Raw genomic sequence first — 26038 nt, forward strand, 5'->3', positions numbered from 1 at the left:
ATATCAGGTTGGATGTAGATATTTCCCATCCGTGCTCCTGGCTTTTTTGTATTATAGTACTCATGTAGCAGCTTTATTTGTTTAATGGCGTTGGCTGTTTAATAGTTTTAAGTACCCCTCACTAACTATGGACAGTAGGTTGTACAGTTTTTCTCTTACAATTTATTCTGTGATGGCACATGGCTATTAAATTGTGTGTGTTTCCTTTGAATGTAATGCTTAGTGCTATCTTGTTTCACATCTGCTAATCTAATAATACCACATAATAAAATGTTGGATAAAAGCTTTATTGCTTGAGCTCCAAAAAAATAGTGGACTGTTGCTGAAGAAGTTGGGAAAGCTAAGATTCTGCTGTAAATGTGGTGCTGCAAACGCAGCCACTGCAACACTTGTAGAAATAACAAAGTTGGAGGCCTATGGTCCAAGGGATGCAGTAAGTACACTGATCTTCGAGGGTTGAGGTGCTGGAGGCTGGAGCTTCTTGTGGCCCTAAGATCTCGAGTGCAGAGCCAACAAGCCATGGCAAAGGCAAGTCGACTCAGTGCACAGGGGTTTGGTCCCAGCGACTGCAACGTGGGATACCGTCCTCCAAATTGCAGGTAAGACGGGTCCATCACCACCTGTGTTGCTGAGCCTTGGGAAGTCCGTAGGACGACAGGAGCAGCATATCGGTCAGCTTCCTTTCGATGCCTGCAGATGCAGGGGAGTGACTCCTTCACTCCAAGGGAGATTTCTTTAGATGCGAAGCGCTGACACTCACGAGGCAGAAGACTTGAAGAAAAGCGAGATCAGGAGAAGCAGGAGTCTTCCTTAAAGCAGTCTTGGTTCCAGTCGAAGTCCAACGAAGTCTAAGTGTCCAGACGGTCGAAGATTGTCTTCGTTTCAGAGGTGAGTCTTGTTCACAACAAATCTGAGGACCGACCCACAGGGGAGCCCTTAAATACACAAGGAAAATGGTTGGAGCGACTCGGGGGTCCCTCCTTGAGGAACGGCTGGACAGAGAGGAGGATACTCACCTGTCTTTTGTCCAGTTTTGCGCCGGAGCGGGGACCAAAGGTTCCTGAACTGGCTCAAACCAGAGTATGCAAGGAGGAAACCAAATGTGCCCTTCAATGCAGTCTGGTGGTGCTTCAAAGTGCTCCCACTGCAGCCCAATACACCAAGTCCTGTCTGGGAGGTGGTCACACCTTCCTGTGACAGGAAACCTATTGTTCTACCTTCCCCTGCTCGAGCATACCCTCCCTCTTTTGTACCGCTTTTGGCTGCCATAAGTGTGGCAGGGTATGCTCAGACGTGAGTCCCTTGCTCACTTTGCCACTGGATTCAAGCAAGCCGGGCTGAAGACGGCTGGAATGCCAGAAACCGGTCCTCGGAGCTTGTTTCCGGTCCAGGGAAGGCATGGCTTGGCAGTTCGGGCTGGACTGTTCCCATGAGGCACAGGGTCAGACTGATTTGCATATAGCCATGTCTGAACTGGGGTGGGCTAAAGAACGGTGATGGATTAAACCCAGATCTTTTGACTGGGTGTGAGTGTTTGATTGGTTCAGATGCTCCTTCCATCACCACCCCCTTTTGTACCGCTTTTGGCCGCCATAAGTGTGGCAGGGTATGCTCAGACGTGAGTCCTTTGCTCACTTTGCCACTGGATTCAAGCAAGCCCGGCTGAAGACGGCTCGAATGCCAGAAACCGGTCCTCGGAAGCTTGTTTCCGGTCCAGGGAAGGCATGGCTTGGCAGTTCGGGCTGGACTGTTCCCTTAGGCACAGGGTCAGACTGATTTGCATATAGCCATGTCTGAACTGGGGTGGCAGAGTGGGCTAAAGAACGGTGATGGATTAAACCCAGATCTTTTGACTGGGTGTGAGTGTTTGATTGGTTCAGATGATCCATCCATCACCACCCCCTTTTGTACCGCTTTTGGCCGCCATAAGTGTGGCAGGGTATGCTCAGACGTGAGTCCCTTGCTCACTTTGCAACTGCATTCAAGCAAGCCGGGCTGAAGACGGCTGGAATGCCAGAAACCGGTCCTCGGAAGCTTGTTTCCGGTCCAGGGAAGGCATGGCTTGGCAGTTCGGGCTAGACTGTTCCCATGAGGCACAGGGTCAGACTGATTTGCATATAGCCATGTCTGAACTGGGGTGGCAGAGTGGGCTAAAGAACGGTGATGGATTAAACCCAGATCTTTTGACTGGGTGTGATTGTTTGGTTCAGATGCTCCGTCCATCACCACCCCCTTTTGTACGAGCTCAGCTCAGCAGCAGGAGGGTAGAATCGTGTCTATGGTCGGAAGCAGCACTAGCTTGCTAGCTGACCCTAACTGGGGGGAGGAGGGGGCTTAGAGGAGCCCTGTATACCAGGAGTACACAGGGCTCCTCTAAGCCCCCTCCTCCCCCCAGTACATGGAATCATACCTCCAACACCGGAATACTTGTTGGGGTGTGATTCCAACATGTTTGATACCAAGCATGACCAGGTTCAGCACAGCCATTATATAGTTAGACTTCTTGTAATGACTGATGTCCACTATATACTTTAAAATGTCTGACCACACTTAGAAAGGTTGAAGAAGGGACCACAGGGTTGGTAAGGGTGCCCTGCTTATGCAAGGACACCCTTATTCTTATAACCGAGCACCCTGCCCTCATGACTGAAGAGCCTTCCATAGGGGTGATTTACAGGTTTTAAGCGTTGTGACCTCAGATATAAGCAAACTTATATCTGCTGTGAGAGGTACAAGTACCAACTCACACAGGCTGCAATGGTAGACCTGTAGTCAGAGTTGAAGTGGGCTCCCATCTGTGACACTATACATGCTGCTGCCTATGGGAGACCCCTGGTGTACCTATGCCCTGAGTACCTCCGTACCATATACTAAGGACTTAGAAGGGTACACCAGTAGCTAATTGTGGAGGTACAAAAGTACGTGCCAAAGCCATTTTGGGAGAGAGAGCACAGATGCTGTAGTCCTGATTAGCAGGATCTCAGAAAACGACTTTGACACCAGGCAAAAAGTGGGGGATAACCATGAAAGCAGATCCTACATCCATACTGAGCTGTCGACAGACTGTTTTGAGGTGGAGGGTTTTGGAGTTGGATTTAATTATGTAAATGCATGCTATACAAAGGTATCTGCTCGTGTTTTTGTTCAAAACAGCTGATAAGATGGAAGATGTCCCAAGTGCAATGTTAATGTATAAGATCATTTGGGGAACAAATGCATATTTACAGGTTGTAATTTATAAATGCAGAGCCTTCCTAGCGTATCGCAGTAAAGACCATCCATTTGAGCTGTGTTGTTTGCAATCAGTAAACTTTTTGCATGCTTCAGGGGTCTGTTTGGTCACTCATAATTTTCATTGTATTGCTTTTGGTTCTGTCTTTGGCAGGAGGATATAGAACCCAAGGCTGTGCCACGCACTGCACAAGACATGATATCTATCCGCCTTGCCCAAGAGAAAGCACTAAAACGCCAGCTGGAAGAGGAGCAGAAGCTAAAGAATCCAACAGGCCCTCCACGTCCTGCCCATCTTGCCCCAGTTCCATCAGTAGAAGAGTCAATGGAGTTCCACGATGAAGGTCCAGAAGTGGAAACTCCCAACGTATTCATCAGCATTGAGGATGATGTCTATGATGATGAGAGCCCTGCCCTGGAGTCAAGTCAAGATAGCACCTATTTGAAAAAGGTATGCATTGGTCTTTACCCGCACACAAATCAAGAATTCCATCTGATGCACTGTTTGGAAGTTAACAGCCAGGGTATACCATAACAACCTGAATAGTATCTTGATATTTCATTTCATTCGATTTGCTCTGCATTGGGATTTTCAAGTAGGAAAACCCCAATGCAAGCATCACCAGAGTGCCACAGTATGACGTAACATCCCGAGGTGGGAACAGAGTGATTTTCAAGCGACTCTGCAAATTATCTCGTCTGTTTAGTCCTTTCACTGTGACATTAATTTATTTTCTGTCTCCATCAGGGGCATTAACCTCTTAGTGTTAGAATATTTTACACGTTTTCATTCTTTACTGGACTTTAAATACCTAATACGAATTTCTTCCCACTGTTTTTTTTTTACGGAATGACAGTAGTTTTCTCTCTCAGGTGCCCTCACTATGAGTTTAACATTGTCCAATAGATTTTCTCCCACTCTATTTTGACATGATAAAAGGATCTCTTTTGACATTCAGCCTTTCCATGGGCACGGTAGGATATGCACCCAGTTCATGATTCTATGGAGTATGCCAAAATGCATTCCATGTCCTATTCTTCAGTATTAAGTGCCATGGTTAAACTTCATATTCTCTATTCCTCTTTTCTGACCAATTATTGTATTTCAAGCTAGGAAGGGGGTGCTGGTGTGTGTTAGGGGTTGAAGAAGTAGGTGAATCAGGAGTATGCTGTAGCAGTCTGCAAATCTCAATATTTGATTAAAGCGATGTCACACTTCACTTCAGAGGCCTAAACAATTGGAGACTGCATTTCTCGAATAAAATTCCCCTAGTCAAACTGTTCCCATTTGATGTTCTAGAACGTAGCATTGAATGCTAAACATTTTTGGCCTGATAGGCATATTACCACCACAAGTTAGTAGACACCTTTAATCTTATGGTAGCTGCCTGTCACGATCGCAGACACTGCATGAACTGAAAAGGTACTTCTTGTCAGCAGAATGGGGGGGGGGGCGGCAGAGCACAGAGAGTATGCATGCAACCCAGTGCCTCATACGTATAACTAGGTCCATTTTCAGGGTTACTGCTTTGATGTCTTGATAATGCTATGCATAGTATCTTCTGATTAATTATACCCTCCTTCCTTAGAAAAGGAGCACATTTTAGCTTATACGACTGGAGCACATCATGCACTGCTTTGTCTCCACTCCTGGGCCCAAGAATTCTGACCAACATAGCCTAGGAACAATCTCTTTTGGGTTTGGATTTAAAATAAATTGTTCTCAGCCATCATGGTGGATAAACAGTGTTGTTAAAATGTTGTTAATAAATTGCATGAGAATGTAGCTCAGTGAGTCACTACTACTCTGCACGAGTAAAACCGATGCAAGGTTAGAACTGTAATTGGAAGAATGTTATGCAGCCTAAGATCTGATTTGGTTTGAGGGGTTGCTGTAGAGCCTCATCTTGTTATTTGCAATTTTCAGCTTATCTTCAAATGTCCCCAAACTGTTAGCAAGTTAGCAAAGGATAATGTCCAGAGCTTAGGTGCTGCTGAAGCAGTCCTGTCTCATGTTTTGGACTGAGTTCCAGTCAACGGAGATACATTTATTTTCCTTAACCTTTTGAGCCCTGTTGCGTCCTCTCATGGTGCTATGCCCTTCTTTGGGCATTAGGGGTACTTCACGTTTAAACTTTCTTCCCACAAGTTTTGCTGTGCTAGGTTCACCATCTTCCTAGTCTTCAGGAACAAGAAAAGTTGTAATAAAACAAATTTTTCCCCACATTTGTTTTTTGAAGAGGTAATGTTTTTCCAATTTTTTTTTGTTTCATTCTACTTGACGTTTGTGGTGGAAACTGGTATGGACCCCATCAGTGCTTCAGGAAACTATATGTTTCAGAGTAGACACAATTCTAAATCCAGCAAGACTAATTTGCGTAGATCACTCAAGGTTTTCGTAAAAAGAGATGCACGAGTAAAACGGATGCAAGGTTAGAACTGTAATTGGAAGAATGTTATGCAGCCTAGGATCTGATTTGGTTTGAGGGGTTGCTGTAGAGCCTCATCTTGTTATTTGCAATTTTCACGTTATCTTCAAATGTCCCCAAACTGTTAGCAAGTTAGCAAAGGATAATGTCCAGAGCTTAGGTGCTGCTGAAGCAGTCCTGTCTCATGTTTTGGACTGAGTACTAGTCAACGGAGATACATTTATTTTCCTTAACCTCTTGAGCCCTATTGCGTCCTCTCATGGTGCTATGCCCTTCTTTGGGCATATGGGGTACTTCACGTTTAAACTTTCTTCCCACAAGTTTTGCTGTGCTAGGTTCACCATCTTCCTAGTCTTCAGGAACAAGAAAAGTTGTAATAAAAAAAATGTTCACCCACATTTGTTTTTTGAAGAGGTAATATGTTTTTCCAAATTTTTTTTGTTTCATTCTACTTGACGTTTGTGGTGGAAACTGGTATGGCCCCATCAGTGCTTCAGGAAACTATATGTTTCAGAGTAGACACAATTCTAAATCCAGCAAGACTAATTTGCGTAGATCACTCAAGGTTTTCGTAAAAAGAGATGAAGGCAAGATGCATTACAAGAGCTGAAACATTGATTAACAAAAAAGACACAAATATGGAGACACAACAAAAAGAACGCATAAGAATGGTGATGACATACAGCAAAGAGAGGTTTAAAATTCGCAAATCCCTTAAAAAATACTCGGAACATCCTCAGTAAAGATCCAGATATTGGAAAAGAGTTGGGTGACCATCCGCAAATAACCTTTAGAAAGGCACCATTGTTGTCTGACAAATTGGTCAGAAGCCACTTTGAAATCAAATAACCAAGTACGTGGTTACAGGGAATGCAAAAGGGTTTCAAGAAATGCAGCCAATGTAAGGCCTGTAAAATCAGGAGAAGCATGAAAACGATCATGGATCCACAAGGCAAAACATTTAACATCAATGACACCATAACGTGTAAAACAACCTATGTGGTGTATCTGTTGGAATGCCATTGTGCCAAATGCTACATTGGAAGCACGATCTGTCCCCTAAACAAATGCATCCTAGAAAACATAATCAATTCAAAACAAGTATTTGACATATGCCATGGCAAAACACATGATAACGCATGAGAGGAAGACATGGCAGGATTTAACATACAGTGGCTTAGCAACGGTACCCACTCATGAAAAAGGTGGAAATAGAACCTTAAAACTCAGACGCCTGGAATCAAGGTTAATAATTAGATTTAAGACCAAAGCCCCGATGGGGCTCAACGGGGACGAAGAACTGTGCATACACTTATAAAGAACACTGTGGCATTATAAATCAACAGTGATAGGAACATAACAGAAGAAATGAAACACAATTCAGCATGGAGAGAGTAAGAAAAAAGTTGTAAAAGAACTTAGACAATTGACCAAAACAATACATGAAACACTTTGTAATTACTAGGGCACTGAGCCCCCAAAGTAAGGCAGATCTAGATCATGAGGGATACATGAATGGAAAACCATGCAGAAATGCATTAGCAGCCAAAATGTTCTAAATGTGGACAATGAGCCATTAATTGAACATGCAGCGCACCAGCGCTAACCAGTCACTGAGACCAATGGCTATTTATTTAAGTGCTTGTATAGCGCAGGACTCGACCCCCGAAGGGGTATCTCTGCGCTTGGTTCATCTAATGTGCATCAAAACAGAGCTTTAGGAAGACATGTGGGACTATGCTGTCAGGAACAGATGTGTCTTAAGTGTTCTCCTAAATTTAGGATAGTCGGTAGTTTGCCTCAGGCCAAGGGGAAGTTTATTCCAAAGGGTAGGGCCCGTATAAGATAGGGCTCGACCGCCCTGCCGTGCCTTTCTAACCGGAGGAATCTGTAGCAATAGTTGGCCGCTGGAACGAAGGAGACGTTCCGGGTTGTAGATGTTAAATTTTTAGGCCAAATATTGAGGGCCTGAGCCAAACAAACTTTTACGTATGACACAGCAGATCTTAAACTTAACCCGTTGGCGAATGGGCAGCCAGTGGAGTCTTTCAAGAAGGGGGCGAGAAGGCGTTCTACGGGGGACATTTAGGACCAATTTCGTTGCGGTGTTCTGCCCCACTTGCAGTCTGCTGAGTACCTCTTCATTAGCAGATAAGAGGCCATTACAGTAGTCTAACCGGCTGACTACAAGGGCCTGGACCAAGGGTCTTTCTGAAAATATCCGCCAAGAATGGAAATACACGCCTCAGTAGTCCTATCATCCGAAAATAGGACCCTGTCACCTGGTTTGCATGCTCTTTTAACAGTAGTCCCTGGTCCAATCGTACACCTAAGTTCTTCACTGTCTGTTTAGGGCAGGGAACGGGTCCCAAGTCGGGTGGCCACCAATCCGGAGACCAAAGGAGAGGAGCCTTCCCGAAAAGCATGACCTCTGTCTTGCCCACACTACATTGTAGGCAGTTAGAGGCCATCCAGTCAGACACTGCTCTCATTCCCTCCGCAAAAGAATGTTTGATTGCGGGAGTGAGGGTCTGAAATGTAAACAGAAGCTGAGTGTCGTCAGCATAGGACACTGGCGTGAATCCATGTATTCTCACAATGTCAGCTAAAGGGGCCACATACAGATTAAATAGTGTGGGGCTTAGATATGAGCCCTGTGGAACCCCCTTGGTGAGCTCCCTAGAGGTGGAGTGATAGGAGCCCAAGCTGACACTTTGTGAGCGGCCTGAGAGGAAACTCTCAAACCAGGACAGGACCAATCCCCGCCTTCTGCAAGCGGCCGAGGAGAATATCATGCAAGACCGTGTCGAAGGCTGCGGACAGATCCAACAGCACCAGAATCATTGAGCCCCCTCTGTCCTGTGCCATCCTGATGTTATCTGTCACAGAGAGGAGCGCTGATTCGGTGCTGTAGTTGGGTCTGAAACCTGATTGTGTATGGTCAAGCCCTCCTGATGCCTCGATAAATTTGGACATCTGGGTATTCACATGTTTCTCGGTCAGCTTGCTTAAATATGGCAGAAGGGAAATGGGGCGGAGGTTGGATAGGTCTGCCCATGGTGAGGCCAAGTTCTTCCGAATAGGGTTAACTACCACTCTTTTCCATTCTTGGGGTACCCGACCCTCCCTAAGAGAAAGGTTTATTATTGATTGAATCATGGGGCCAAGTAGGTTGCATAAAGAGGCAACCATTTTGGCAGGCAGGAGATCCAGACGAGATCCTGTTTTAATATGACTTGTCAATGAATTGATGTCATCTAAACCTATCTCCGAGAAGACAGTGAATGTAGGTATAGGTATATCACTGTTGTATGAACTTGATGGTGGAGAAGTACTAGCAGCGTTACCCTTACAATTAGTTACTTAAAAAAAAAAAATCATAAATCAACTCTATTTTATTTTCAAAGAATAGGGAAATATCATCTCACAGGGATTGAGAGAAATCATCAGGACTCTCACAGGCTATAGGTTTCACAAATGTCTGTAGAATCCTGTAGAGTTCTTTGGAGGAATTGCCTGCCTCTATCAACTGTGAAGTAAGACAGCTCCTCCTGGCTAGCCTGATATTTTTGTGGTATAAAGACAAGGCATCAGCATGTTCTTTCCTACTTTCCTCTGTGTGTTTCTTTCGCCATACTTTTTCCAACCTCCTGCATCCCTGCTTCTCCATCCTAAGTTGTTCAGTATACCATATCTCTTATTTAGATATGGGAAGCTGTTTATGCAATTTCATAGGGGCCAACACATCAACCGCCTGTAAAAGGGAGGTATTAAGCTTAGATAAAGCAGAGTCCACATTGTCTGTAGCTAGGACCATAGGTTCTATCCACACTTTCTGTAGGTCATCCAGTGTCACCTTATGCTATTGTCTACGCCACTGGGGCGGAAGGGTCGGCTGTTTATTGGGTTTATCCAGGCCAAGGAGGAGGAATTCCAACAGAAAGTGGTCGGACCAGCTTACTCGGGTCGAGGGTCTGCATAATATCTTAGCACAGTTAGAAAAAATCAGATCCAGAGTGTGGCCTCCTATGTGAGTAGGACCTTTATTGTGTATTTCAAGCTCTAAAAGGGAAAGATCTGAGAGCAAAGACAACGTCTCAGGAAGATTGGGGAAGTCTACGTGAATATTAAAATCCCGCAAAAGGAGAAAGTCTTCTTTAGCTTTAAAATGTGGGACCAATAGTTCGGTCAGAGCTAAAGTGAAACCTGTGCTAGGCCCAGGAGGGCGGTAAACTAGTGCTCCCTTCCAATGGGTTTTAGATGCCGAACTGATCTTAAAGATCATGACTTCCAGCAGGCAGCAACTTCTTTGCTCAATTATATTTACCTTCAGTCCTTCTTTGTAAACTATCGCAATGCCGCCCCCGGTTTTTATCGGACGGTCAAGCTTTAACATTTTATATCCGGCAGGAACCCCCAAAGCAATAGCGGGGACCGTATGCGGTTTTAGCCAGGTTTCATTTAAAAAGCAGATTTCTGGCCTTCTCGTTGTAATAAGGTCCCAGAGTTCACAATGGTGCTTTGGTTAAGAGCCAATATTAAGGAGGAAAATCTTCAGGCCATTAGGAGCCGACCTCTCCTCTATCTTATGACCTCTGAAGGTGTCAGTGTAAGATGCCTGGAAATGGCAATAAGTGCAAGAGAAGGGGCCCTCTGGACATGGACTGGAGTTACGAGTACAACCCACTAAAGGCACTGATTGCAGATTTTTTAGGGCTTGGGCTGTATATTTGATGTGGTGATCCCCTATGGGGTACGTACCATGTTGCGCAGAGTCCATAGCCCCTAGTCACGGACGGGCACACACACGGGCGACTCTTAGGCTACTCTTCGGCTCCCCTGCGCACGACCGCTGCGCGCTCTAGAGGGGGCGAGGGCTAAATAGCCCTGTGAATACAACCACTAGAGCGCTAACCGCTCAGTGGTGAACAGGAAGTGCCTGGCTCTCCCTGACCCGCCCTCCGCGCAACAGTACTAGCTACCGCGTCGGACCGGGGCGGGCAGGAGTGGTGATAGAGCCCAGGCTTCCCAACTGCCCTGAAGGTACCGTCCCCCCCCCCCTCTCAAATCAGGATAATGAGAAAGTGTAAACAACAGCGCAATTCAGGTACAGGCTAGCGCTAGTGAACTCGCAGTTTCAGTTGTCAAATTCCCATTTTTAAAATCAACAACAAATAAAAAGAAACGTTTTTTTAAATTTCACATGTGCAGCATAAAGCACAATTTAGGCACATCAATTGAACTAGCGGGTCAGGGAACTCTGCCACAGCCTATATAGGACTGACCTTTGCGCATTCATGCCCCATGTATCATTTCTGAACATCAATACTGTATTCAATGTATGAAAGTACTGGTACAATTGTCATAATTATTTATTAATGTTGATGTAATTGTCAGATATCACAAAATGAAGTAATTTGAATTCGTTTTTGCATGCATAAACATGCTATTTCTTAATGTAAACTACCACTCCCAGCATGCATCATAATGTGCTCACTGGGCTTTTGGTATAAATTGGTGAAAGCGTAGAGGGACTAACGCTAAACACCGTTACCAAGACCTGCTGGTCGAAACGCGTAGGTGGAGAAGGAGCAGGGAATGGCTTGAATAAATCTTTATTGAATTAACATAACCTGGGAGAGTGCAGCGTGATATTTGCTTGGTGGAGAAATATATAAAAATATATATATATATATATATATATATTTATTTATATGTGTGTATATATATATATATATATATATATTCATTGAAAAACCATAGGTTTCACACCATTTATAGTTAGGTGGAAATTTTACTCGCATAAAACCATTGAAATTCCCACGTTCTAGTTAGTTGGACTCACTATAACTTGCGCGTGCAATGCACTGCTGATGACGTCACATATTACATCACTCATGACATGGTCAGTGACATCATTCATGACATCACTGATGACATCTCAAATGACATCACTGATGACAACATCCTTGTGACAAAGTGGCAGACCTCCTATCAGCATAAAATAACCTTTGACACACACATTCAAAAATAGAAACTAACATTTTCTTAAAAAAGGAGAAACCAATTACAACAACTTATTAGGTAATTCCAACATCTACATACGCATCCACTCATTCACCAACAGTTCTATATAGTCACTCATGCATGTACTTACTCATCATATGTACTCATACACCTATACATCCTGTTACACACTAATACTCATCCATATAGTTACTCACACACAAATTCACACATGCAAATAAACTATCAAAAAACCATTTACTTGATTATACTGCTATATACACACCACTACACATACTTCTACAGAAACGGAAACATATTTACTCTCTTAAACAATCAATTATAAAAACACATACTCACTAACACACCCATACACACAATCATCCACCCATACAGTCTTGCACACATTCTGTCTTCAAAATACATACAAATAGTGAGTCACTCATTCATGCATCTGTGCTCTAAGTAATATCCCCCACCGAACCATACAGACACTGATACTGATACTCAAAAAAACAACTAATAACCCATATACACACTCATGTAGCTACTCACCAAACCATGCAGCCACTTATACACAAAGTGAGACAGATACAGATATTTAAATATTTAAACATTACTCGCTAATATATGTATTCACTAAGATACATTTAATAAGTCAGTTAACCAATCAATTTTACACAAAAAAACATCCATTTAGACATTTATTTACCCATTTATTCTTCCATCAACCTTTAGATATACATATATAAAAAATATTTATTTTTCAGAAAGATACACATTCACTGGATGATGTCATCAGTGATGTCATTTGAGATGTCATCAGTGATGTCATGAGTGATGTAATATGTGACGTCATCAGCAGTGCATTGCACGCGCAAGTTATAGTGAGTCCAACTAACTATAACGTGGGAATTTCAATGGTTTTATGCGAGTAAAATTTCCACCTAACTATAACTGGTGTGAAACCTATGGTTTTTTCAGTGAATTTAATAGGTTTTTTAAATGCTAATTCCTAACTATAACTGGTGTGAAACCTATGGTTTTTTCAGTGAATATATATGAATATATATATATATATATATATATATATATATATATATATATATATATATATATATTATGGCAAAATGAAACCCCTCATTTTGTTCCTTTTCAAATTAAATGTATTAAGTGTTACCACTTTATTCCAATCAAGATGACTTCAGGTGTGCCATACTTTTGTCATAAGTAAGACTGTTAGCGCTCTAGTTGTTCTTTAGAACACTCTGGGACATTCTGTCATTGGGCTATAGTTGGGCTACATCTGGCTGATATTTGGGCTACATTTGGTTTTGTTTGTCTCTGGTGGCCATCTTTGGGCTACATTTGGCTATATTTGGGCTCTAACATATATATAGCCCAATGTAGCCCAATATATATTTTTTCAAAGTTAATTTTCGTAAAAACCACTGGAGCATATATCTTGAGACATAGCAAAGACACATCGGGGTACCAGTCCCTACAATTTTGCCACGTTTGGTGGAAATCCATTCAGCCGTTCGGGCTAAAAGTGAGTCCAACCGCTCTATGGAAATTAACATGGGGAAAACACGTTTTGAGACCCCCTTTTATCTCGGCCCCCGCTTGACGGATCCCCCCGAAACTTTCAGGGAAGTAGCGGAGCGCAGCGAGGCAAAGTTAAGGAAAATTACAGGCAGACCCCTCATTCGGCGCCAAAGTTATTCCCAATAGAATGTTGCGGATTTCCTATGGAAAACGATCCCAACTATAACTACCTACTGGCGACCGCCAGTAGGTAATATATATATATTTACTGAAGAAAACAAAGGTTACAGGGACATTCTAGTTAGGCTCAGATTTTACTCATACAAAACCAGTGAAATTCAGCAGTTTTAGTTACCAGCTATAACCTACACCCCCGCATTGCAGTGCTTATGACCTCACATATTACATCGTTGATGACATGGTCAGTGACCTCATGGATGACATTTTCCTGTGACTGTGTTCCGTAAACGTTTCTAAGACTTAAATATATATATATATATATATATATATATATATATATATATATATATTCACTGAAAAAACCATAGGTTATAGACCATATATAGTTAGGAATTAGCATTTAAAAAACCTTATTTTACTCACACAAAACCATTGAAATTCCATATATAGTTAGTTGCACTAACTATATATTGCGCACCCGCAATCCACTGCTGATGATGTCACATATTACATCATTCATGACATGGTCAGTGACATCACTGATGACATCACTGATGACATCTCAAATGACATCACTGATGACATCACTGATGACAACATCCAGTGACTATGTTTCTGTAAAGTTAAAATATGTCTTACATATTGAAGAATGAGTGGATGTATAAGTGTCTGGACGAAGGATTTAGTAGGTGCATGACTGAATGTATGAGTGAGTGATTAAATGTGTCTCACTGAGTGCATGGGTTAGTGACTAAACTGTCTTAATTTGTGCATCATTATGTCTGTTGTTCTGTAAACTGCTGCATGTGTTGATCAGTAGCTATATGAGTAACTATATGGGTTATTGATTGATTGCCCAAGTATTTGCATGGGAGACTGAGTGTGTGTGTGGCTGGATGGGAGGTGTGTGACTCTGTACAGATCAATGTGTACTTGTATCAATGATTGTATAAGAGAGTAAGTATGTGTTAGTATATGGTTGAAAACGTAAGGTGCTCTATGTTTAACTGTATAGAGTAGAAAATGGAAGTGTGATTGATTCTTTACAGGACTGACTAGGTGTGTGAGTAACTCCATGGATGAGTGGCAGAGTGTGAGTGTCTGTATAGGTGTATGAGTGCATATGATTGTGTTGTAAACATGAGTGATTGTATGTATGAATGATTGTATGGGTGAATGAGTGAATGTGTGTGTAGACGTAGGAATCAGTGAGTACGTATGTAGTAACTAGTATTGGTGTGTCAATGGTTTCAAAAATTATACTCTGTTTTTAACACTGGGTGAAACAGAGGTTATATTAAAATGTGAGGAGATGCATTGTATTGTCACATGAATGATATCATCAGTGATGTGATCATTGATGTCAAGTGAGATGTCATCAGTGATGTCATTTGAGATGTCATCAGTGATGTCATCAGTGATGTCACTGACCATGTCATGAATGATGTAATATGTGACATCATCAGCAGTGGATTGCGGGTGCGCAATATATAGTTAGTGCAACTAACTATATATGGAATTTCAATGGTTTTGTGTGAGTAAAATAAGGTTTTTTAAATGCTAATTCCTAACTATATATGGTCTATAACCTATGGTTTTTTCAGTGAATTTTCAAGGTTTTGTAAATGCTAATTCCTAACTATATATGGTCTATAACCTATGGTTTTTTCAGTGAATTTCAATGGTTTTTTAATAGCAAATATCATAAGCTGTCGAATGTCAAGTACGTGGTAAGAATTTTTTTTTCGTGTTTATGCACACTGATCTGCTTTGATTGCTGCCCCCCACCCCTCATTTCTATTAGGAGTACTCTCTCTTTGCAGATAGTGAAGGGTAGTTAATGCAGCCCTTTCCCCCTTTGTAATCCGTCGTGCCTGCTTCTCTCTCCATTTGATTGATTGTTCTCTTTGGTTCATTCTCTATTTACAAACAAGCACAGAGTCGCAATACTCTGTTTAGTCTTTGCAGATAGCGAAAAATCGTGTAAAAAAACAAAAGGAATCGAGCAAAATCAGTAGGCCACTAATGGGATCTCTTTTGACCTCGCTAAAATAGAAACATTAGGAACAACCTGTTGAAAATAGCAATGCGTATGTATATAAGCGGCGTTCATTTGTGTTCACAGTACCCCTTGTTGATTGTTTCAATCGAGCATTGAATTGTTCGAAGTTAATTCTCTTAACGATCTTCTCTACCTGCAAACGAGGAAGAATAGGAATATTCTATCTCCCTTTGCAGATAGTGAAGGGTAGGTAACGCAAGCCTTTAACACGTCGTACCTATTTCATTCCTCATTGATTGATTGATTGTCCGAACATTGACTGTTTGGGAATTAGTTCTTTTTGGAGGTATTCCCTGTTTGCAAATAAACGTAGGAAAATCTTTGCAAGTAGTGAAAGGGTACGTAATGCGGACCGTTCTCCCCCGTTGTAATCTGTCATGCCTATCTACTCCCCACTGATTGATGCACCTTTTTCACCCGGACCATTTACTAGAGATACGTCATCTGGCCCGACCAGAGAGCACCCCTAGTGAAAAGGACATATGCAATAATAACGAAGTGATCACTGTATCCTGTTAACAGAAACTTTACCATGAAACAACCTGGAAAGAAAAAAATAGGAAAACGAAAATCAGTAGGCCACTGATGAACATGAACTTTTATTAAACAACGAACAAAGAAACGATAACATAACGTAATGATAAAACCTATTAATGTCCTAGAAACAAGAAAACGTTAAAATATGCCAGTGGTGAGAGACCAGAAAAACAGTAAGAGAAACCAAATCACCCCTCGCTGTCCCACCGCCTGCCACGCCAAAAAAATCGATAGACTAGGGAAAATGCAAGTCAGTAGAACATCCACCCCCACTCTGGAAACTTCCAAGGTGGGGCAGGGTTCCGGCTACGCCCAGCCGGGAGCAGCCCATATAAGGCAGGTTCTGCTGCCACGCCTCGGCCAGGAGATCCTAACGTAGGGTGTAGCCGCAGGAGAGGCCGAGACCAGCGGGACCCGGCCAGGGGATTGCCTTTACAACGCTGAACAGTTGCAGGGGGGGGGAATGTCTCCTCGACCCTCCCCTCTCTCTCCCAGTCCGGCCGCGGTGGCCCTTGAGAGTTGCAGGTAGTCCCGCCACATGCTCTTCCGGTCCGACCACCAACGGTCGGGGGGCCGAGGCCGACGGGATCCGGCTGCAGCCGATAAACCAAGAAACCCGTTCATGGGGCCAGAGCCAGGGGCGTCCGGCCGACATCCACCGGAAGCCCGGCCCGAAGACGGACGGGACACTTCTTTCTTTTATAATGGCTGCGACAACACTGGAGGGGGATGTCTTGCACATGCCTCCGACCCCCCCTCGTCCTCATCGCCTGGTCCGGCCATAACAAATCTCAAGCGAGACGCCGTGGGGTGCACTGGGAGGGAGAGAAGGTGCGAACAGGCCTCTCCCGCCTCCCCAGGTGGAGGCTTCCCAGCTGCACCCTCAGCGCTCCAGGCGGTGGCATCCTAACAACTCCAGTGCTGCACAGTTTCGGAACGACCTAGATAACGGTTCTTCCACTGTGGCCATGCTGCAACGTCTCGCCCGGCAGGGTGGAGCCCGTCCGCTCATGTGACCCCGCGATCGCCGGTAGCTGCCGAACTCTCAAAATGGCGGTCGACCTGGCAAGAGCGGGCCCAACATAAAGAAATGGCCCGGTCACTGGTTGACTCCACCACCGTAGTCCTCCACGACCTTGAAGATTCTAGAGGAGCCGCGGGAGTCTCCGACCCCCGATGGGGAATGACTGCCATGATCGCCCGTGGAGTGACGAAACTGTATCCGCGGGACGTCGGCGCTCCCATGCTGGCGCCAGCCTCACTTTGAATTACTACAATCCTGCAGACCTCACTTCCGGTGAAAGCACAGTGTGACCCGGTAGGAAAAATTATTGCACCCCCTCCCCTTTTTGACTGATAGTTCAAACCACCGATCCTTTCCTTTGCCCTTTTAACGGAACTTTGGACTGCCTCCCCCTCTTTTACATTTTCTAGAGAAAACAAAACATTAACCACTACATTAGCATAGCAGTTGACACCAGAACTGTTTTCAAATTGAAAACCAACAACATCTTCAACAGAATCCTTTTTGTTTCTGCTGTGACCCTGCTACAGCACAGGCATTGTCCCCAGCAGTAATTCTGCAATGCCGGTAAGAATAGCTGTGGTGCCTACTGGACTCACTCACCCCCGCGGCGCCCCACGCCGTTATTTGCTGGGCGGCAACTTGCTAGACATCACTTTCGTGCCATCTAGATTTCAGCGCGTTCTGCTGCCTTGGAACTATTCGCACAACAGACCGCTACTGACAAGAATATTTCATTATTGGTGCTGTCAATTTCAATAAATCTATTGGATAATTAAAAAGAAATTGCCACGGTCTCTTCGTTGTTTAAATGTTTTTACTGTTTTTGTTTTGTTGTATATATTTATATGTTATTAAAGTTTTATATTCCTACTACTTTGTTGGAGTGCTATATATTTTTAATGTGACACATAATTGTAAAAACTTTGATGTACAAAGAGTCATTCCTGGAATCTTCCGCTTCAGGCTCGGTCCTCTCCCCAATCACAATACAGGATGGTTTTCAGATAGTAGGAACGCGTGTGCTGTGACGGATCACATCGGGTGTGGGCCTTGATCTACTATAACTCCTTTGAAGAGGGGTGATTCTTTACAGCTGGGGCCATAAACTACATCTGCAGGGCTAGCTGATAGCCTAGGACCGGCCTGGACATTCGGACACAGAGGAAGAGGAGTGTCAGAGGGTGCGGTAGTGAATAGGGCGAAAGGGAGGTGTCGGGCGGGCACAGAGTGTGATTCTCAGGGAAGAGCAGCGCAGATGGGGGAAGGTTTATTGCCCATGCATAAGACAGAGAGCGGTGGTGACCAGTGCCTGGGGGAGATGCTTACGAGGGTGAGGAGCCATGCTACGAATCGACAGCGTGCAGAGAGTGGGTCTGGTCAAGACATCTAAAATGGCTGCCGTGCACGACAAAAGTGTGGCATTTCAAAAAAGGCAAGATGGCGCAGACAATGTTTTTCAACACTTCCTCATTTCCTTCGAATCGAACGTTAACAGACGTTGGGGCATATTACCAAAGTTAAGCGATATTTATCGCTAACGATGCTTACCAACCAATTTTTTACCACTAAGCATCGTCAGAAATTATCGAAGATAAACCTTACTATTATCAAGGTTTATCGCAAATGCGATAATAAACGGCCGCAATGCATGAATATCGCTAAAAACTCAGCGATATTCATGCATTACCGAGCTAATACTCTTAGCCATGTTATCCACCTCCCATTGGATAACATGGCTAAGAACTGCTCAGGGCAGGTGTTACTTTTTGGAGATATTCGCGCTTAGCGCGAATATCTCCAAAAGTTGGTAATAGGAGATAGATATCTTGCATGTTGTAATGCAAGTTATTGTGGTATATGGAACTCATACCATAATCTCTCAGGAAAGCAGAAACTGATCCTTTTGGGACCGCCTAAAAAGGCCTACGGGGTGAGGAGTACTCTACTTTGCCCCCTTTTCACGTTCCGAACTATTTTATTTTACTCTCTTCTGTAATTACACAAAATACCAGCGATAAGATGCATCGGAGACACACAGTGAGAGAAAGGAGGCCGGAGATGAAGAAGACATGTCAAATACACATTGGAGATAATATAGTGGCAGAAGGGAAGTAAATATGAGTAAACTTACCATGTAACATAAAAATGTTGCACTCTATACTATAAGTCTCATTTTATACTACAATCACTTCGCTACAACCTCATAAATTAAAAATAAAAATAAATAATGTCTCAAACAATTTTTGATTTCTAAATATAAATTTATTCTTCAGAATTTTCTAAATTTGAAACAACTACTAACATGTCCTCATCAGTAATTTCCTCTTCAATCATCTCATCTGGAATCTCCTCATTAAAAGTCTGCAATGATGATTCTTGTAACTCTATGGTCTCCAAACACTCGATAAATTCGCCATCAAGAGATTGATCAAAAAAATCATTCAAGTCATCTCCTCCTTCTGACAATATTTCATTATTGGTGCTGTCAATTTCAATCAATGTAGTGGAATCATTCAAGTCATCTCCTCGTGACAATATTTCATTATTGGTGCTCTCAATTTCAATCAATGTAGTGGAATCATTCAAGTCATCTCCTCCTTGTGACAATATTTCATTATTGGTGCTGTCCATTTCAATCAATCTAATGGAATCATACAAGCCATCTCCTCCTTGTGACAATATTTCATTATTGGTGCTCTCAATTTCAATCAATGTAGTGGAATCATTCAAGTCATCTCCTTGTGACAATATTTCATTCTTGGTGCTGTCCATTTCAATCAATCTAATGGAATCATACAAGTCATGTCCTCCTTGTGACAATATTTCATTATTGGTGCTCTCAATTTCAATCAATGTAGTGGACAATTCAAAAGAAATTGCCACGGTCTCTTCATTGTGAGCCATTTTATTTTGAAATTGCTTGCTGTAAATTGCAGAAAAAAATAATCACTTTCATTTATCGTTTTTAGTAATACATAATATAAAACTAACTTCATCAAGTATTTAGTATAACAGAAGGACAGCAAATAAATAACAGAAAACATTTTTCAAATTATCTTCAAGTGTACAACATAGTTCCCCTTACAAATTAACAACTCACCTTTTTAAAAGTAGCAGAAGTGTTAGTACTGTGTAAATCAAACACCAGAAATTCACCACCAAAAATTCCTCACAAATGTACCTCAGACAGTAGTATCACAAAATGGCTGTGGTTTCCTCTCATTTGACATATATACATAACCAATTAACTTTCATCACACACAAATACAAAACCAAAGTAACATTTTAATTGGTTCTAAATTTCAACACTTTCAAATGTGTTTTCCCCATGCAATTTTCCATAGGACATTTACATACGTCTACAGCCTGAATGGCTGAACGGAATTACACCAAACTTGGCAAAATGGTACATCAAACCTAAGAGGTCAGGAAGGATCTACTATGCCCCCTTATGGTCATTTCCCCCTTCGCTTTGGCCTCCTCTTGTCTCTCAATCCTACCGAGGGACAAGATGGCGGCCGCTACGGACTGTTTGGAATGTTGACAGACGCCGGAGAACCAATCAGCTTCGCAAAGCTCCGTAACGCGAAAAGTACGCGAAGCGGAGCGCTGTTACAGATATATATCTTTTTTTCAACGTTAATTTCTCAAAATCCACTGGAGCACATATATTGAGACCTAGCAAAGGCACATCGGGCTACCAGTCCCTAATATTTTGCCAAGTTTCGTGCAAATCCATTCAGCCGTTCGATTATTATTATTTTGGTTTTTTTTTGCCCCGCGGGGCCCTTTTAAAACCTCCACATCAAACCTAGGGGGTCAGCGAGGATCTACTATGCCCCCTTATAGTTATTTCCCCCTTTGTTTTGACCTCCTCTTGTCTCTCGATCCTACCGAGAGACAAGATGGCGGCCGCTACGGACTGTTTGGAATGTTGACAGACGCCGGAGAACCAATCAGCTTCGCTTCACAAAGCTCCGTTGCGCGAAAAGTCCGCGAACCAGAGCGCTAACCGGTCCGCTGTTACAGATATATATCTTTTTTAAAACGTTAATTTCTCAAAATCCACTGGAGCACATATATTGAGACCTACAAAAGGCACATCGGGCTACCAGTCCCTACAATTTTGCCAAGTTTCGTGCAAATCCATTCAGCCGTTCGGGCTAAAAGTGAGGCCAACCGCCCTATGGAAAACTCAATGTTAAAAACACGTTTTGGGACCCCCCTTTTTTCTCGCCCCCACTGGACGAACCCCCCCCAAATTTTCAAGGGCTGCTCAGAAACAAAATGTGCCATTTTCCTGAAAATTTCAGCCGATTCCGTCCACAAACGCCAAAGTTATTAGACATAGAATTTTCAAAAAACCCATAGAGAAAAAATCCTAACTATATATACCTACTGGCGACCGCCAGTAGGTAATATATATATATATATATATATATATATATATATATATATATATATACTAAGCTACAGCACAAGTTAAATTACTATTCTTCCTTCTCGTCTGAGTGGCTGTGTGACTGTATCAGCGTGTGCGTGGATGTCTGACTGTATCAGCGTGTGCGTGGATGTCTAATTGGCTGTATGAAAGGTGTATGAGTGGCTGTATGGATGTGTTAGTGGGTATGTGAATAGATATATGGGTGAGTGAGTGACAGTATAGTTATGTGAGTGGTTGTGTGAGTGGCTGTATGAATGAGTGAGCAGCTGTTTGAGTGTATGTAGATGAGTGGGTGTGAGTGTATGTAGATGAGTGGGTGTGAGTGGTTGTTTTGGAGAGTGAATGTCTGTGTGAGTGACTGTGTCAATGAATGTATGTGTGAGTGGTTGTATGGATGTGTGAATGGGTATGTAAGTGGTCCTGTGGGTGGGTGTGTGAGTGGTTGTATGGGTGAGTGAGTGTTTGTATGGGTAAGTGAGTGGCTGTGTCAGTAGCTGCATTGGTGAGTCAGTTTCTATATGGGTGAGTGTATGGGTGGGTGTGTGAGTACCTGAATGGGTGAGATAAATGGCTGAGAGTTTCTGTGTGGGTGATTGAGTGGCTGTATTGGAGAGTGAGTGAGTGGGTGAGTTAGTGGCTGTATGGGTTAGTTAGTGGGTGTGTGAGTGGTGGTATGAGAGAGTGGGTGTGTGAGTGGCTCTGAGGCTGAGTGATTCGTTGTGTGAGTACTGGTATGTGTCTGTCAATGGGTTTGTGGGTGTATGAGAGGTACTATGGGGGTGGGAGTGGTTCTGTGGATGATGTAATCAGTGATGTCAGTTGAGATTTCATCAGTGAAGTCACTGACCATGTCATGAGTGATGTAATACGTGAAGTCATAAGCAGTGCATTGCGGAGACAAAAGTTATAGTTAGCTCAAGTAACTATAACTGCTGTATTACAGTGGTTTTGTAAGAGTTAAATCTGATAGAGACATGTAGCTGAAGATTCCTTTCCTTTGAACTTCCAGGTGTCAGGTTGGAACCGGAAGATTTATCTTAGCAATACCCCTGCGGGCCGGTATGTGGCGTCGGTCGTCTCCGCGTGACGTCGTCATGTTAGTCGTTGTGACGTCCACATCATCAATATAACCGCCACTCCAGCGTGCTGATGACCATTCTTTTCTTTCCGTGATACCAGCACTGATCCGTTGAAGAGAATTACCCTCTGTGATTTTTTTGACAGACTTTTTTCGACTTTTTGCCGACTTAGTTGGTGTTAGGAGTCATGTCGAGTAAGAAGACTTCGGGGTTCAGGTTAGCGGCACCTATCACCACGCCATGTCGGTCACGGGACCCCATTTAGTTTGTCTTTGGTGTCTGCTGGGCCATAGCGCCAAAGTCCCTAAAGTTTCTCATGGCACTGGCCTCCTCCTTCTCGGTCCAGGTCTCGGTCGAGAGGAAGATCCAAGCACAGCTCCGGTGAATCAAAGTCCTCTTCTTCAGAGTCAGCTAAGAGGCAACACAAGAAGCACAAGAAATCAAAGCGTGCTTCGACTTCGCGCCGCCTGTTCCGCGATGCGGCGTAGGAACCCCTGCGTTCGAGGCCCCACTCCATAGAGCCGGTGCCTGGGTTGGCTCTGCGTTTACCTTCCTTTCAAGGTCCGGGAGCGACCCCCGCCCAGCTGAAGGAATTTTATGCTGCCATATGCACCATATTTGGGCGGCCTGACCCTGCCGGCGCGCCTTCAGGCCCCGCTGGCTCAGAAGACGGAGGGGCCCTGTGGTTCCCATGCCGGCGGCTCTGGCCTGGCTCCACAGCCTCCGAGTGGACCCGTTCCTGGGTCCGGATCTACGCTGGTCGCACCTCCACAGCAACTTTCCTGGTATTGTGTCTGCCGCCCACCGGGAGCGCCTTCCCGACGACACTCAGCTGGTCGGGTGTCCTCTGTCGCTGAGACAGAGCTGTACGGTTCCATGCTGTTCACCCTCCCCTATTCTGAAGGTTAGGGATGGAGGGAGAAGATTGGGAGGGGAAGCAGAATCCCTTCGAAATCCCGCACCAACAGGATGTGGACTAGTCCAAGGAACTGGGTGATGCCAGTGGCCTGGACACCTCACCAGATTCTGGCATGCTTTCCCCTCCTACCCTGGCTACCAAAGAGGGAGCATCTTTTGCCATGGTGGTGCATAGGGCTGCAGGGGTCCTTGACCTGCAGCTTCGTACAGTGGCAGTCAAGACTAATGTCTTGACAGAGGTCCTGGGTCCTGAGTCCTGGGATCTCTAGCTCGGAACCCCTACTACCTTTCAACGAGGCCTTAACAGACGTCCTTCTGGGAACCTAGTCCACATCCAGCACAGGGGCTCCTGTGAATAGGACAATCGCCGCCACCATCGACCTGCGCGGGTTCCCCAAGTTTCCTCACCACCCACCCCACCCCTCAAAGCTTGGTGGTCCAGGCTTCCACTTCTCGTAGCTCATTCCCTTCTGCACCCCTGGACAGGAAATCCAAGAGACTGGATGGAGAGCTTCGGCAAGAACTTTTTTTCTTCCGCCAGTCTGGCATTGCAGTCGGTGAACATAGCATGCCTTTTGGAGCGTTAATCCCATTAAATATATGGTATATTGTATGGTAGCTCAGATGCTGCCCAGAGTCTTGGAGGAGGACTGGGCTCTACTCTCCCAAGCTATCTCAGGTGGGAGAGATGCAGCTAAATTCGTCATCAGATGTAGCTTGGATATGACGGACTCGCTAGGTAGATCGATTTCCACGACAGTGGCCATTCGTCGCCATGCCTGGTTAGTACGTCTGGTTTTTTTCGGGGGATATCCCGGCTAACCTCCCGTCTCTTCAGAGACAAGGCGGATGCTGCCCTTAAGCACTTCAAAGTCTTGCGGGCCGCAGCCACCACCCTCAGGGCTTCATCCACTTTTTGCGCCTTTCATGGCTACGGAGGGGTTGTCAGCCGCACCAATCCTGTTCCAGCCAGAGGGCCCTGCAAGTTCTGCAACCTCTGTGGGCCGTGGACGTGGTTCACCACGGCCTCGTGGGTCAGGAAACCAGAAGTTGAGCCAAGCAACGATCCTCTTCTCCACTGCAAAACCTTCCTAGTCTAATCCCCCAGGATCACTCCCGGCCAGTCGGAGGCAGAATACGCCATCATCTCCACCTCTGCCAAATATTAAATCGGACAGGTGGGTTTCGTAAATAGTACGAAGGGGCTACTCCCTCCTCCATCTATGCCTCCAGTGTACAATAGGCTGACTGATGGTCACCTTGCTTTGTTCGGTGAGGAATTCTAAACCTTCTTTGCCAAGGGAGCTATAGGGAGGGTTCCGGGGCCCGAAGTTGGCAGTGGTTGCTATTCCCACTACTTTTTGGTCTCCAAGAAGGGCGGAGGCCTTCGTCCTATCCTAGACCTCAGAGCCTCAATTACTTCCTCAAAAAGGAGAAATTCAAAATGCTCACCCTTACTCTGGTCCTCTCTGCCTTGGACCAAGGAGATGCCTATTTTCATATTCCCAACCTGCCTGCCCATCCTCGCTACCTGCGGTTCACAGTGGGTCATGAGCACTTTCAATTTGCGGTGCTCCCCTTTGGCCTCACCAGCGCCCCTTGGGTGTTCACAAAGGTGATGGCGGTGGTCACAGCCCATCTGCGGAGATCAGGGGTTCCAGCCTTCTCCTATCTGGTTTTTGAAAGCAGGCTCGCCCCTAGCAGATGTCTCCCACCTCCAGGCTACAGCAAACCTCCTGCATTCACGGGGGTACACTATCAACGTGCCAAAGTCACACACCTGACTCCCTGTCAGACGCTCCTTTTCATTAGGGCGGTTCTGGACACTGTGGTTTCGGGCCTATCCTCTCAAACGGCGAGTCCAGGATGTTCAGGCTATACCAATGTTTCAGACACTATCCTAGGTTTCGGTGAGAATGAGCCTTTCTTAGATCTGTTCGCCTCCCAAGAGAACCTGCAATGTCAGCAGTTTTGCACTTTGTAGTTTCCAAGGTGGGGCTCTCTTGGCTACGCTTTTTGCCACGAGTGGAGCTCAAGCCTTCAATACGCCCTTATGCCCATACCACTCTTGGCCAGAGTGCTCAAGAAGATCAGGAGCGACCAGGCACAAGTTATTATTGTACCTCTGGACTTGGCACAGAGAGTTTGGTATCCCAAGCTTCTAGACATGAGCCTTGATTCTCTGGTCAGGCTGCCCCTTTCAGAGGATCTTCTGCCGCAACAGAAGGGAGGGTTCTCCAATCGAACCTGTCCACTCTCCACCTCCTTGAGTGGAGATTGAACGGTGACAGTTGACAGCTTTTGACCTCTCTCCCGAAGTCAGTGAGGTTATCTTGGCAGCCAGGCATCCCTCGACAAAATCCGGATACATCTGCCGATGGAACACATTTTCTTAATCTTGTACAGACCAGTCTATTGACCCCTTATCTACCCTCTTGTCAGAGGTCCTTCTGTTTATACTTTCTTTGGCCCAGCAGAGCTCTGCTCTGGGCACATTGAAGGGCTACCTTTCGGCCCTTTCTTCTGTTCTTCGGCTACCTGATCAGCCCTCTGTTCAAATCTCCTCTGGTGCAGAGA

At 44.5% G+C, this 26038-nt stretch overlaps 1 protein-coding gene across 3 annotated transcripts in view; it reads left to right on the top strand.

The window, feature by feature from the left end:
• Nucleotides 1–26038, top strand: part of SYMPK (symplekin scaffold protein) — a 1116254-nt gene that overhangs the window by 1046644 nt on the left and 43572 nt on the right. For all 3 annotated transcript variants that reach the window (XM_078660908.1, XM_078660909.1, XM_078660907.1), the window contains one exon: nucleotides 3386–3682. In XM_078660908.1, the coding sequence (XP_078517034.1) occupies nucleotides 3386–3682 (297 nt within the window). The remainder of the gene's footprint in view (nucleotides 1–3385; nucleotides 3683–26038) is intronic.

This window comes from Lissotriton helveticus, chromosome 9 (genome assembly GCF_964261635.1).
Source record: "Lissotriton helveticus chromosome 9, aLisHel1.1, whole genome shotgun sequence".
In the NCBI taxonomy this organism is placed as follows: domain Eukaryota; kingdom Metazoa; phylum Chordata; class Amphibia; order Caudata; family Salamandridae; genus Lissotriton; species Lissotriton helveticus.